Here is an 11,440-nt window from a genome sequence, read left to right on the forward strand (position 1 = left end):
ATCTTATTCCTTTATTCATCTAGCACAATAAATATATATTTATTTGAATTTTAGATAACATATAAGTGTGTAATAAAAAATAATAACAGATATGTGGTTGTAATTCTAAAAGCACATATAAAAAGGAGACATTTTTTTTTTCATATTCGATACAAATAAAAAGTAAGGGAGGGAATAATTGATTACATAATTTATTTATTAGGGTATTCAATTAATTTTTAAGATATGGAAAGGTAAAGATAGTTCCTAACAAAAAACTTAAACTTGGTATTGTGAGTGTTTTATATATTGTTTTTTTAAGAACTTTTTTTATATAACTATACTATAAACACTTTCAACATCTATGTTTTCTGAAAAATTTTAAAAAGGTTAAAACTGGAGTGAATGATTTTATAATGATATGAGGCAAAATAGTTTGCTTGTGTTTTGGTGTTCAATTGTAGTTTCACCAACTAGTTGGAACTGAAAGAGATATTGAGTAGTTAGTACATGATATCAAACTTTGTCTTTTCTTCAACAACAATTATTTTATGTGTTTTATACTGCATTTTAAACTTCTTCTGTCTCATTCTAACATCCCATCCCATAAAAGATGATGCCAATTAGAATAGAAGATGGTCACAAGGAAAATCCATAACCCGGTGAAAGATAAAAACTTAATTTAAGCAGCAGTTGAATAGAACTATTATAATCAAACAAGGCGTACCAAACTAACAAAATACTCACACTCTGAATCTAAAGTACATGGATGAGCACAGAAGATGGAGCATTTTTCACCCAGAGTACTCAGGACTTGGGCTCAAGCTCCTGCTGTAACTTCTGCTCCTGCTATAACTCCTGCTTCTGCTGCGGCTTCTTGACCCATAAGGTGATCTAGAGTATGATCCATCGCTATATTTTCTGACCCTTGGTGAGATTGATCTGAATTATAATAAAAATGGTGAGTACAAACACCTTTACATCACAAATTAAACTAATTACATAAGCTAATGTAATAACAACAAAAAAACCTGTAATGTCTTCTTCGTCTTGGAGGAGGTGAATAGTCTGGACTAGGAGAATAGGTTCGAGGCGATCCCCTGTAATCATATGATCGATCCCTAGAGATTGATCAAATTAAAGAAAAAAGGAATCAAACATGGGGTGGGGTAATAATAAACAAAAGGCCTTTTCATATTGACATGAGAACATGAAAAAAAACCTGTTGTTATATAACACAACATTACAAACAACCAAGTGTCTATTTCCTTACCTCCTCCGTTCCCTTGCCCTCATTTCAGAAGGTTTCTTCCTGTTTTCTTCAGCAAACACTACAGTTAACTCGCGACCAAGAAGAATTTGACCGTCCATGTGGTGTTTTGCATCCGCAGCATCAGCTGGGTCCACATACTGGACAAACCCGAAACCTCTTGGATCCCTGTACCATAAAATTCAAAGTCATCAGATACGCTATAAGCATGGTTTAAAAAGTAAACACACCAGAATTAGAAGGAAGGTGAGTTCATTGCAGATATCCACAAATATGAACCTGACTTCGAAATATCACAAGCCACTCTCAATACTCCATAGAAATTGATAATAAACACCACACGGATGCTAACCTTGTAGAAGCCAAAAAAATAATTGAGATTGAACTCTCTCCAAGACTTGAACTTCTTCACAATGTATTCAAACTCAACCTTCCAAACCTTCAAGGATACTTACATAACCTTGAACAGAACTCTTATTACTTCTTTCTTCTCTTCAACACAGTACTCTTTTTACTTCTTTCTTCTCTTCAACACAGTACTCTTATTACTTCATTTGTGTCTTCTACTCTTTCAATAAAACAACCAAATTCCCATAAAATAATTGGAATATTAATTGCTACTGAGAAAGAAGTGGCAAAACTAAATACTTATGTAAAAGTCACCACAATTTTCTGAAATCCCAATTAAGGCATAACTCAACATTGAAAGTTTCATAGTAGTTTAATATCACTAGCAATTTATCAAAGTGACCGCTGAGAAATCTTTCAACACATAAGGAGCCATGTTTTAGTCAATGAAAAAACACATACCCAGTATAATAATCTCGAGGCAGGTAAACGTCCTTAACAGGACCAAATTGGCCAAATGGACCATGCAGATCTTCCGCCCTGCAAAATGAATAGAAAAGTCTAGCATTAGAAGCAAACTTGCTCAGAATACTGACAAAATGCGTAACCATTATTTCTTCAAAAAATAAAATAATCCAAAGAATGCATGATTCAGCTTCCCCCCAAAAAACCGTTTTTAATAAAGCTTCATCAGGAAACTGGGAGAAAAAAATGTTCAAATTGTACATAGATGTAGTACAAGAGGCGGAAAAACATTTCCTTCCCAGTCGCCCTTTCCTTTTAGCACCTATGCTTCTTCCATTGCATACAAAAGATAAGCCAAAGTAACATGAATGCAACATGGAGAAAGGCCCAATAACCCTCATCCACATTACACACAATAACAACACTGCAACAGCAGCGATAAATAGAATACTTACTGGAAATGCAAAAATCCTTCATCGACAAACATACCTGCAATCTCTGTGAAGGTTTCGAACCAAAAGACTAGTTGGCAAATCCCTATCACGTCCTCTGTAACGGCCCCTAGGGCTGGGACTGCGCCTTCTTCGGCTATAATGCCTTGGAGGTGAAGGACTGTAACTGTAGCTTCTTCCCCTCATATTTAATGCTATTTCACCTACAACCACAGACGAAAATATAATGAAAACACACCACAACTTGAGTACGCCTTGTGTTTGTTAAAAGGTCTGAATGATGCTTATGTTACTCTTAAGACATAAGACACTAATCTTGCTAATGGAGCCTTTACCCAATATAAATCGTATTTTTTCTCTCATCATCCAACAAGAACGGCACATGATGAATAAAGGTAATGTGATGATGAATAGCAAAGCCTTGTTTAATTCTTCAGATAATCAAGGAAATTGGAAGACGTTTCGCAGCAGAAATGGTAGATCTCAAGGAAGAGGAAAAAACAAGTATCAAAACAATGGTAAACAATGCACACATTGTCATAGATTGAACCATACAGTAGAGGAATGCTACTTCAAGTATGGGTTTCCTCAGTATAAACAGAAAGGTGAAAAAAATGAGAGAGTTACAAACAATGTTGTGATGGATAGGAATATCAACGATGAAGAAGAACAAGAAGACAAGTCTGACTCATAACGGGAATCAGTTTACACAAGGACAGGTATATCAAATTATGAAACTTATCCAAGAAACGAAGAATGACTCTGCGCACAAGGTGAACAATTTTGTGAACAACACTTCAAATGAGAACACTGTGAAAGGTAAGAAAAACGAAAACTCTTGGGTCTTAGATACGGGTGCTACAGATCATGTGAATTTTTCTATAAATAATTTTGTTACTTTTCACAGAATAGAGCCTATTCATATCAGTTTACCAAATGGTTCGCATGTCATAGCTTACTATGAAGGAACAGTAGTGTTATTTGAATTTTTTTTTCTTATATAACGTAATATATATAACATAATTTGCTTTTAATCTTGTTTTTGTGCAAAAACTGATTAAAAATCATAACTCTCACTATTACTTCTGAGTTTTGTCAGATTCAAAAATGCGGAGTCATTGAAGATGATTGGATGTGCTAGGTTGAATAGAGGACAATATCTTATAGATACACCAAAGCATGAAGTCACTGTCAACACTTCAAGAGAGTTGAAAGATCCAGGCCGAAACACTACAAAGAATATTGGGCACCTCAGACTGGGACATCCGTCTGATAAAATCTTACAGCTTGAGTAACATTTTTCCTTATATTAGTTTCTATAACAACAAACCGTGTGATGTTTGTCATTATGCTAAGCAACACAGACTTTCTTTCACTCATAATAGCACTCGTACTAAACATATATTTGATATGATTCATGTGGATATATGGGGGCCTTTTGGGACTGCTTCTATGCATGGTCACAAGTTTTTTCTTACCATAGTGGATGATCATAGTAGGTTCACTTGGGTTTATCCTATGACAACAAAATCTGAAACTAGGAATGCCTTAAGTAGATTCATTACTCTTATACATAACCAGTTTAATACTGCTATAAAAGTCATACGTTCTAATAATGGAAGTGAGTTTGTATGTGCCACATTGTATGAAAGTTTAGGCATCCTTCATCAAACCAGTTGTTTTGAAACTCCACAACAAAATTCTATTGTTGAGAGGAAGCATCAACACATTTTGAATGTTATGCGTAGTCTTTTATTTTAGTCCAATTTGTCTGTTGTTTTTTGGTCCTATGCTGTGACTTATGCCACACATCTAATAAACAGAATACCTACTGCTGTTCTAGAAAATCATACTCCTTATGATATCTTATATAAAGAACAACCTAATTTTCAAAATTTAAAGGTCTTTGGTTCTTTATGTTTTTGCTTCAAGTTTGCAAAGAAATAGATCTAAGTTAGATCCGAGAGCAAGGAAGTGTATTTTTCTTGGATATAAAATTGGTATGAAAGGTTATGTTGTGTTTGATATTCATAATAAAAAAAAAATTGTTTCAAGAAATGTAAATTTCTATGAATCTGTTTTTCCCTATTCTGAAAATAATGACTGTAACAAAGAAAAAGGTAATCAACAAATAGATGTTTTTTATTTTAATTTTGAACCAATTGATACAAATGAAAGTGATCATATTGATCAACCTGAAGGGGATATTATTGAAGAGTCACATGAAGGGAACGACTAAAGAAGGTCTGGTAGACACATGAAGTCACCCAGCTATCTAAAAGATTATCATTGTCAACTTTCTAGTCACATTGACAGTGAACGTCCAACTCATTCTGGTAATGTCATTCATTCTTTATCTCCATATCTTGACTATGACAATCTTAACTACTAAGCATCTTAACTATGTTTTAGCTATATCATCTAATGAAGAACCACATAATTACAATGAAGCCATAAGAAAACCTGAATGGTGTGAAGCCATGAAAAAGGAAATTCAAGCCTTGGAAGAAAATGAAACATGGATTTTGACCAATCTTCCCCAAGGTAAGCAACCCATTGGGTGTAAATGGGTGTACAAAATTAAATACAATGCCAAAGGTGACATAGAAAGGCACGAGACTAGGCTTGTTGCGAAAGGATATACTCAATGGAAGGAATAAATTATCTTGACACTTTTTCACCTGTGGTCAAACTCACCACTGTAAGAATGCTCCTTGCCATTGCTGCCACACAGAACTAGCACCTGAAACAACTAGATGTAAACAATGCGTTTCTACATGGGGAACTAAATGAGGAAGTTTACATGTTACCTCCACCTGGCATCAAGGTCAAAACTAGACAGGTTTGCAAGCTAGTTAAATCTTTATATGGTTTGAAATAAGCAAGCCGACAATGGTTAGCTAAACTTACTTCTTCTCTTAACAAAATTGGTTTCTCTCAATCTGTATATGATCATTCTTTATTCATAAAAAATTCTGAAAACAGTTTTACTATATTGCTAGTATATGTGGATGACATTATTCTTGCAGGAAAATCTATAGCTGACATTGAACAAGTGACACAGCACCTAGACAAAGTTTTTAAAGTAAAAGACTTGGGCGATTTGAAGTTCTTCCTAGGTCTCGAGATAGCTAGATCTAATAAAGGCATTCATGTTTCGCAAAGAAAATATGCTCTAGACATCATCAATGACGCTGGTCTCCTTGCTGCCAAGCCTTGTGCCACGCCTATGATGAAGGATACAAAAAACATGTTTCAAGAAGGAATTCCCGTAAAGGATGTTACTGCTTATCAAAGACTCATTGGGAGGCTAATATATCTTACAAACACCAGACCCGACATAAGCTATTGCGTTCAGTTTTTAAGTCAATTCCTGCGGGCACCTACTTCAGAACATCACAATGCTGCACACCGACTTCTACGTTACATTAAGGGAACTCCTGGATAAGGGCTTTTCTTCCCTACAAACTCTGATCTCCAGCTTAGAGGTTTTTGCGATTCTGATTGGGCAAGTTGTCCACAAACTAGGCAATCAACAATTGGTTTTTGTGTTTTCCTAGGGTCCTCCTTGATCAGCTAGAAATCCAAGAAGCAATCTACTGTCACGATCATCATCCGAAGCTGAATACCGTGCACTCGCTACTCTAACTTGCGAGATTCAATGGCTGAAATATCTTATCGATGAATTCAAAATAAAAATTCAAATCCCAGCTGTTGTCTACTATGCTAACCAATCAGCAAGGTATATAACTCACAATCCAAACTTCCATAAAAGAACAAAGCATATAGAAATAGATTGTCATGTTGTACGTGAAAAACTACAATCCAAACTCTTTCAGCTGTTGCCAATCTCCTCCATTCATCAAACTGCTGATGTTCTCACAAAACCACTTGACCGTGATGATTTTATTTCTGCAATTTCCAAGCTTGGGTTGATAAACATATACCGCTAAGCTTGAGGGGGAATATTAAGTTATTATTTCTGTTACTCTGTTTCTGTGTAACAGAGTCCTTTATATTGTATTCTTTTTTTTCAGATATAATAATAAAAAACAATTCTCTTCTCTTACTTTTCCACTGCTTGCACTGCTTCCACCGTTTTCTTCCATCAGCTCTCTGTCACAGAAGACTAAGCACACCCAAGAAGGTTGCAGTGGTGTGAGTTATAAGGAACACCCAATAAAATCAATCATAATTATTTTCACCCAATACAGAAATCACTTCTCATCCAAATTTCAAAAGCAGAAGATTCAACCACCTTGAGAACTGCAATTTCCAAAACAACGTTGGAGAAGAACAAGTTCAAAACATAAAAAACCTAATCATTATTAATTTGACCCAGAACCGAAATTACCTTTCACAAATTTCAAAAGATTAGAAAAAAGCAGATCCACTGCCTAGAGAACTGCAATTTCCATAACAATTTTGACAGTCAACAAGTTAAAAACAGGAAAAACTAATCATTATTGATTATCCAAATGTAATTGTTGATTACCAAAAATTAATTCAAAAATATTAGAAAAAAGACAGAGATAACCACAATTTCCAAATCAAGAAGTTCAAAACAGAGAAAATTAAATCATGATAATTTCAATTAGGAATAGAATTAGAAAAAACAAAAGATTCCAGCACCTAGAGACTATATATATTTCTCGAAATTTAATAAACTAGGAATTAGCAATTTTGTCACGAACAATGCAATGCAATGAAACGATAAACAACAAGAATCAGATAAAAAAAAACTGAAACAAGAAGAATATGAGAGATTTGAAGTTTACCTGCTTCACAAATGGCGAAACAACGGAATCTGTGTTGTAGAAAGGGGAGAGAGTTTGATTCCCAAACCATAAATTCTTTGACAATATTTGTAACCTGACTCTTCTATATTCGCGAAACTTCTCCCAGTGAAAGGCCTGATCCGGTACATACGAGTGCACGGGTTACCGTGAGGTTCTCAGAATGGGCCTCATTACTTCATTGTTTCTTGACTATTTCTTCATGCACCCCACAATTTATTTTTTCTTGCACCCGATATTCTTTGAAATATCACAATTATTCTTGATAATTTTAGGTGATTTCAGAATAGGAATTGCGTAATCGAAAATAAGGGTTCTATAACACTAAAGATTTTGTTATTGTTGATACAAGGAGATATAATTTATCATTCAAAATAATGAATAATTTGTTTTTTATTTTGTTATCTTTAGAAGTGTTATAGTAAATATGTTATATAAAATAAGACTAACGTGTATTTACACTTTTTTTCCTTTTTCTTTTATCTATTGAGACATCTTTAAATACGAAAAAATTAAAATTCTAAATTTCAAAACAAATAATAATTCAATTATAATGATTAACTTTAGCAACCAAGTAACAAGTTATTATCAAGTATTTCATAACTATATCAACTTATATTTCTTTATTGAATTTACTATTTTTTAAAATTTAATTAAATTATAAAATGTGCCTACTAGTACACTTTGTAAGAAACATATGAAAAAGGCATCTTAATTCCTGTCTTAAAAATGTGTCCTATGGAATATATATTTTTTAATCTTTATATTTGTAATAATATTTGTCCATTGGTTACGGGAAATCCTGTTCTCTATTTTCAGTTTTTCAGTTTCTTCCTCAGATCTCATCTTGCACCTACTGAACCGCCCTTGTTCTCACCAACCTCCACGGCAGCTCCGGCAACCACATCTGGTTCCCTCCCTATCTCTTGCTCAGGTCCCTTCTTCATTCTCTCGATCTATTCAAATTTCAACTCAGATCTTCTCATTCCGTACCCATTTTGCGATTCTTCCTATTCATTGGATACCTTTCTCTTTTTTTGGGACAATTTCTTCACTTTACCTCCGTTACTTCATTTGCCCCCATTTGGTTTCCCAGATGCGGTTTATTTTCAAAGATAAACCATTTCACCCCAGTTTTCGTTTTTTTTACGGGGTTTGATGTTTTTAGTTTTGCGAATTGCTTGCGATTCCATGATCCATTATAGATCAGTATTTGCACGGAATCCCGTTTCGTTATCTTCAATGCTAAATTCGAGGAATATTTGTGTAAAATTTAAAACCTTTGGTGGCTGGGTTTTCACTTTTCATCAGCTTGGGAATAGGCTTTTGCCCTAGTATTATGTTTTTGTTGATGGATTTACTATTATGCATAGTGAATTGTGTTTTGAAGTTTGATGGGTTGCTTGCTTGGAAGATGTTATATATTTGTGTATTTGGTATTGAATCTTATGCTTATACTTTTGTTATTCCTTCCTTCGTTGTATTTTATTTGAGATTTTCTTTGCCTTTTCTACATTGGAAGTGACTAGTTAACAGAGGATTTAGTTTAGTATAGTTTAGAATATTAGTTTCACTTGCAAATTGTTGTTTGAAACTAACTGTTTGCATTTTGTGTGTGTTGATAGCAGGAATATGCCTTCTCAGAAGGTTGAAACGGGTCACCAAGACACTGTCCATGATGTTGCCATGGATTACTATGGTAAGAGGCTGGCAACAGCTTCATCAGATCACACAATTAAGATAATTGGAGTGAGCAACACGGCCTCTCAGCATCTAGCAACATTGACTGGTCACCAAGGACCTGTTTGGCAAGTAGTGTGGGCTCACCCAAAGTTTGGTTCTCTGCTTGCATCGTGTTCCTATGATGGCCGTGTCATTATTTGGAAGGAGGGTAACCAAAATGAATGGACTCAAGCTCATGTGTTTGATGAGCACAAATCATCTGTGAATTCTATTGCTTGGGCACCCCACGAGTTGGGTCTCTGCTTGGCTTGTGGCTCATCTGATGGGAATATATCTGTTTTCACTGCAAGAGCAGATGGTGGCTGGGACACTGCAGGGATTGATCAGGCTCACCCAGTTGGTGTCACTTCTGTGTCATGGGCACCATCAATGGCACCTGGTGCCCTTGTTGGTGCAGGGTTGCTTGATCCTGTGCAAAAGCTGTGCTCTGGTGGCTGTGATAATACTGTGAAGGTATGGAAGCTCAACAATGGACTGTGGAAGATGGACTGCTTCCCTGCTCTTCACATGCACACGGATTGGGTTAGAGATGTTGCTTGGGCACCCAATTTAGGGCTACCTAAATCTACTATTTCCAGTGCATCGCAGGATGGTAAAGTGGTTATATGGACCGTGGCAAAAGAGGGTGATCAGTGGGAAGGCAAGGTTTTGAATGATTTCAAGACACCTGTTTGGAGGGTCTCATGGTCACTGACAGGAAACATACTGGCAGTGGCTGAAGGGAACAACAACGTGACATTGTGGAAAGAAGCAGTAGACGGGGAATGGCAACAGGTGACAACAGTGGAGCCTTAGAATGTGATTTGCTGGCCTTGTTTATTACTTTGAAAATGGTTAGAATTTTGTTTTGAAATATAGTTGACATCTTGTTTCCCTGCAAATTATACAGTTGATTGATTGTGCTTCATAGTGCTAGTTCCTTGATGTTTGTGATCCATTGCATATTCTGTGATTGGAAGAATGAAGTTCATTAGTTGGAGTTATTTTGAGATTAGAACAAAGTTTTTCAAGTATATAATAAACTGTTGTATTTAATTTTGTCTGCTCATGATTAATCCTTCACCATGTGTGCATAATATCCTCCTTGAGAATTTGGTTTTTAATCAAGGCTGTGTATGGTACAAGAATGATTTAATCTTAGTAACAGACATAATCCGCAGTGATATAATTAAATTTTGTCATATATCTCTCAAGCAACAAAATCTATATCTGTTGCTTGCTCAAGGTTTAATATGATTGTTTAGGCTTAGATTCTTTGGATTTCTCTATGCAGTAGAAGAAAAATTCCCGTTTCCCGTTTTGTTTTTGTTTAGTTAGATGGTGCAGCATTCACATTAAAAATTGATATGAAAATTTAAGAAATAAGCTTTCAAAGCAAAATTCCATTTAGATTCTCTCCTTAAAATTTTAGGGAAATACTCTCTCCTGTAAAAACGAGTGATGAATTCACATGTTTCAGTTTCATAGAAAAGTAAGTATTACGCATTTTTAACACCATGTTTTGTATAATATGAATATATGATGGTAATTACGAATTCATGTTGGTTTTTACCAAATTTTTAGTGAGTTATATATATATTAGACAATTTTTTAACAAAAAATTAAGATGGATTTCATTTGTTTCTTCTTTTAATTGATATAATCACAGAAATGTGGGTTTCTGTTTATTTATTTTTGAAATTTAAAATAAAAATGATATTATTATAAATAGTTAATTAAAACTACCAATAAATAGAACCAAAATTATTTATAGAATGTAACTTTTCGTGATATGATTGTTGATTTGTAACTAAATATTATTTTGATTGTGTGTCAAATAAAAAAAAACAGTAAATGGTAAACAAACTAATTTTTTTTTATATATATTCTAATAACTATATATTACGTGAGTTTTGATGAATATACATGAAGTATTAAAGTATCAAATAATTTTAGATGGATATAATTTTTCGCAATACTTAAGTGATATAAACTTTCATATTTAAAAAAAAAATACATTTTAAAGAAAGTAATTAAAGATATCATTGGTGTGACTTAATTGTTTGATTCTTTCTCACTCTATGCATCTAAGTAAATTTAAAAAATTTATTTAAAAATTAAATTAGTAGCAATGACTTAATTGTTTGATTTCTTCTCACTTTATATATATAAGTAATTTTTTTAAAAAAAAATTAGAAACTAAATTAGTGGCAATGACTATTGAATAAAAAAACTATAGAGTAAAATCTAGTTTTAATTCCCGTTAATATTTTGAATTTCAGTTTTAGTTTCTTTAAAATAAATTGTATCTCTAATTTTAAACTAGACTGATTATAATTTAAAAGCATTTAAATAGTGTTATTTAAACTACTTTAACATCTAAAAATAGTGTATTTTGAAATTAAAAA

The 11,440-nt window shown here is 33.9% G+C and overlaps 2 protein-coding genes across 10 annotated transcripts; one reads left to right on the forward strand and one right to left on the reverse strand.

Moving 5' to 3' along the window:
- Window positions 1-634: 634 nt before the first annotated feature.
- Window positions 635-7,500, reverse strand: LOC137828723 (serine/arginine-rich SC35-like splicing factor SCL33). Of its 9 annotated transcripts, XR_016523136.1 has the most exons (9): window positions 7,293-7,369; window positions 6,869-6,919; window positions 6,585-6,780; window positions 2,552-2,717; window positions 2,060-2,137; window positions 1,602-1,817; window positions 1,253-1,417; window positions 1,011-1,100; window positions 635-921 (listed from the first exon to the last, which is right to left on the reverse strand). XR_016523136.1 is itself a non-coding variant. In XM_068635410.2 (8 exons), exons 4-8 carry the CDS (start codon window positions 2,698-2,700, stop codon window positions 774-776), a joined length of 630 nt encoding a protein of 209 aa, XP_068491511.1. In that variant the 5' UTR covers window positions 2,701-2,717; window positions 6,585-6,780; window positions 6,869-6,919; window positions 7,293-7,366; the 3' UTR covers window positions 635-773. The 9 variants fall into 9 exon arrangements, 5 of the variants coding, with proteins under 5 accessions (XP_068491511.1, XP_068491510.1, XP_068491512.1 ...); XR_016523135.1 differs by lacking the exon at window positions 6,869-6,919 and having other exon boundaries at window positions 6,585-6,643; window positions 7,293-7,405; XM_068635410.2 differs by lacking the exon at window positions 1,602-1,817 and having other exon boundaries at window positions 7,293-7,366.
- A 507-nt stretch (window positions 7,501-8,007) lies between these two features.
- On the forward strand, window positions 8,008-10,101 carry LOC137828724 (protein transport protein SEC13 homolog B). Its single transcript, XM_068635413.2, has 2 exons — window positions 8,008-8,244; window positions 8,939-10,101. The coding sequence occupies exon 2, from the start codon at window positions 8,943-8,945 to the stop codon at window positions 9,846-9,848; it is 906 nt and encodes a 301-aa protein (XP_068491514.1). The 5' UTR covers window positions 8,008-8,244; window positions 8,939-8,942; the 3' UTR covers window positions 9,849-10,101.
- Window positions 10,102-11,440: the final 1,339 nt, after the last annotated feature.

This window comes from Phaseolus vulgaris, chromosome 7 (genome assembly GCF_051622355.1).
Source record: "Phaseolus vulgaris cultivar YP4 chromosome 7, ASM5162235v1, whole genome shotgun sequence".
Classification (NCBI taxonomy): Eukaryota; Viridiplantae; Streptophyta; class Magnoliopsida; order Fabales; family Fabaceae; genus Phaseolus; species Phaseolus vulgaris.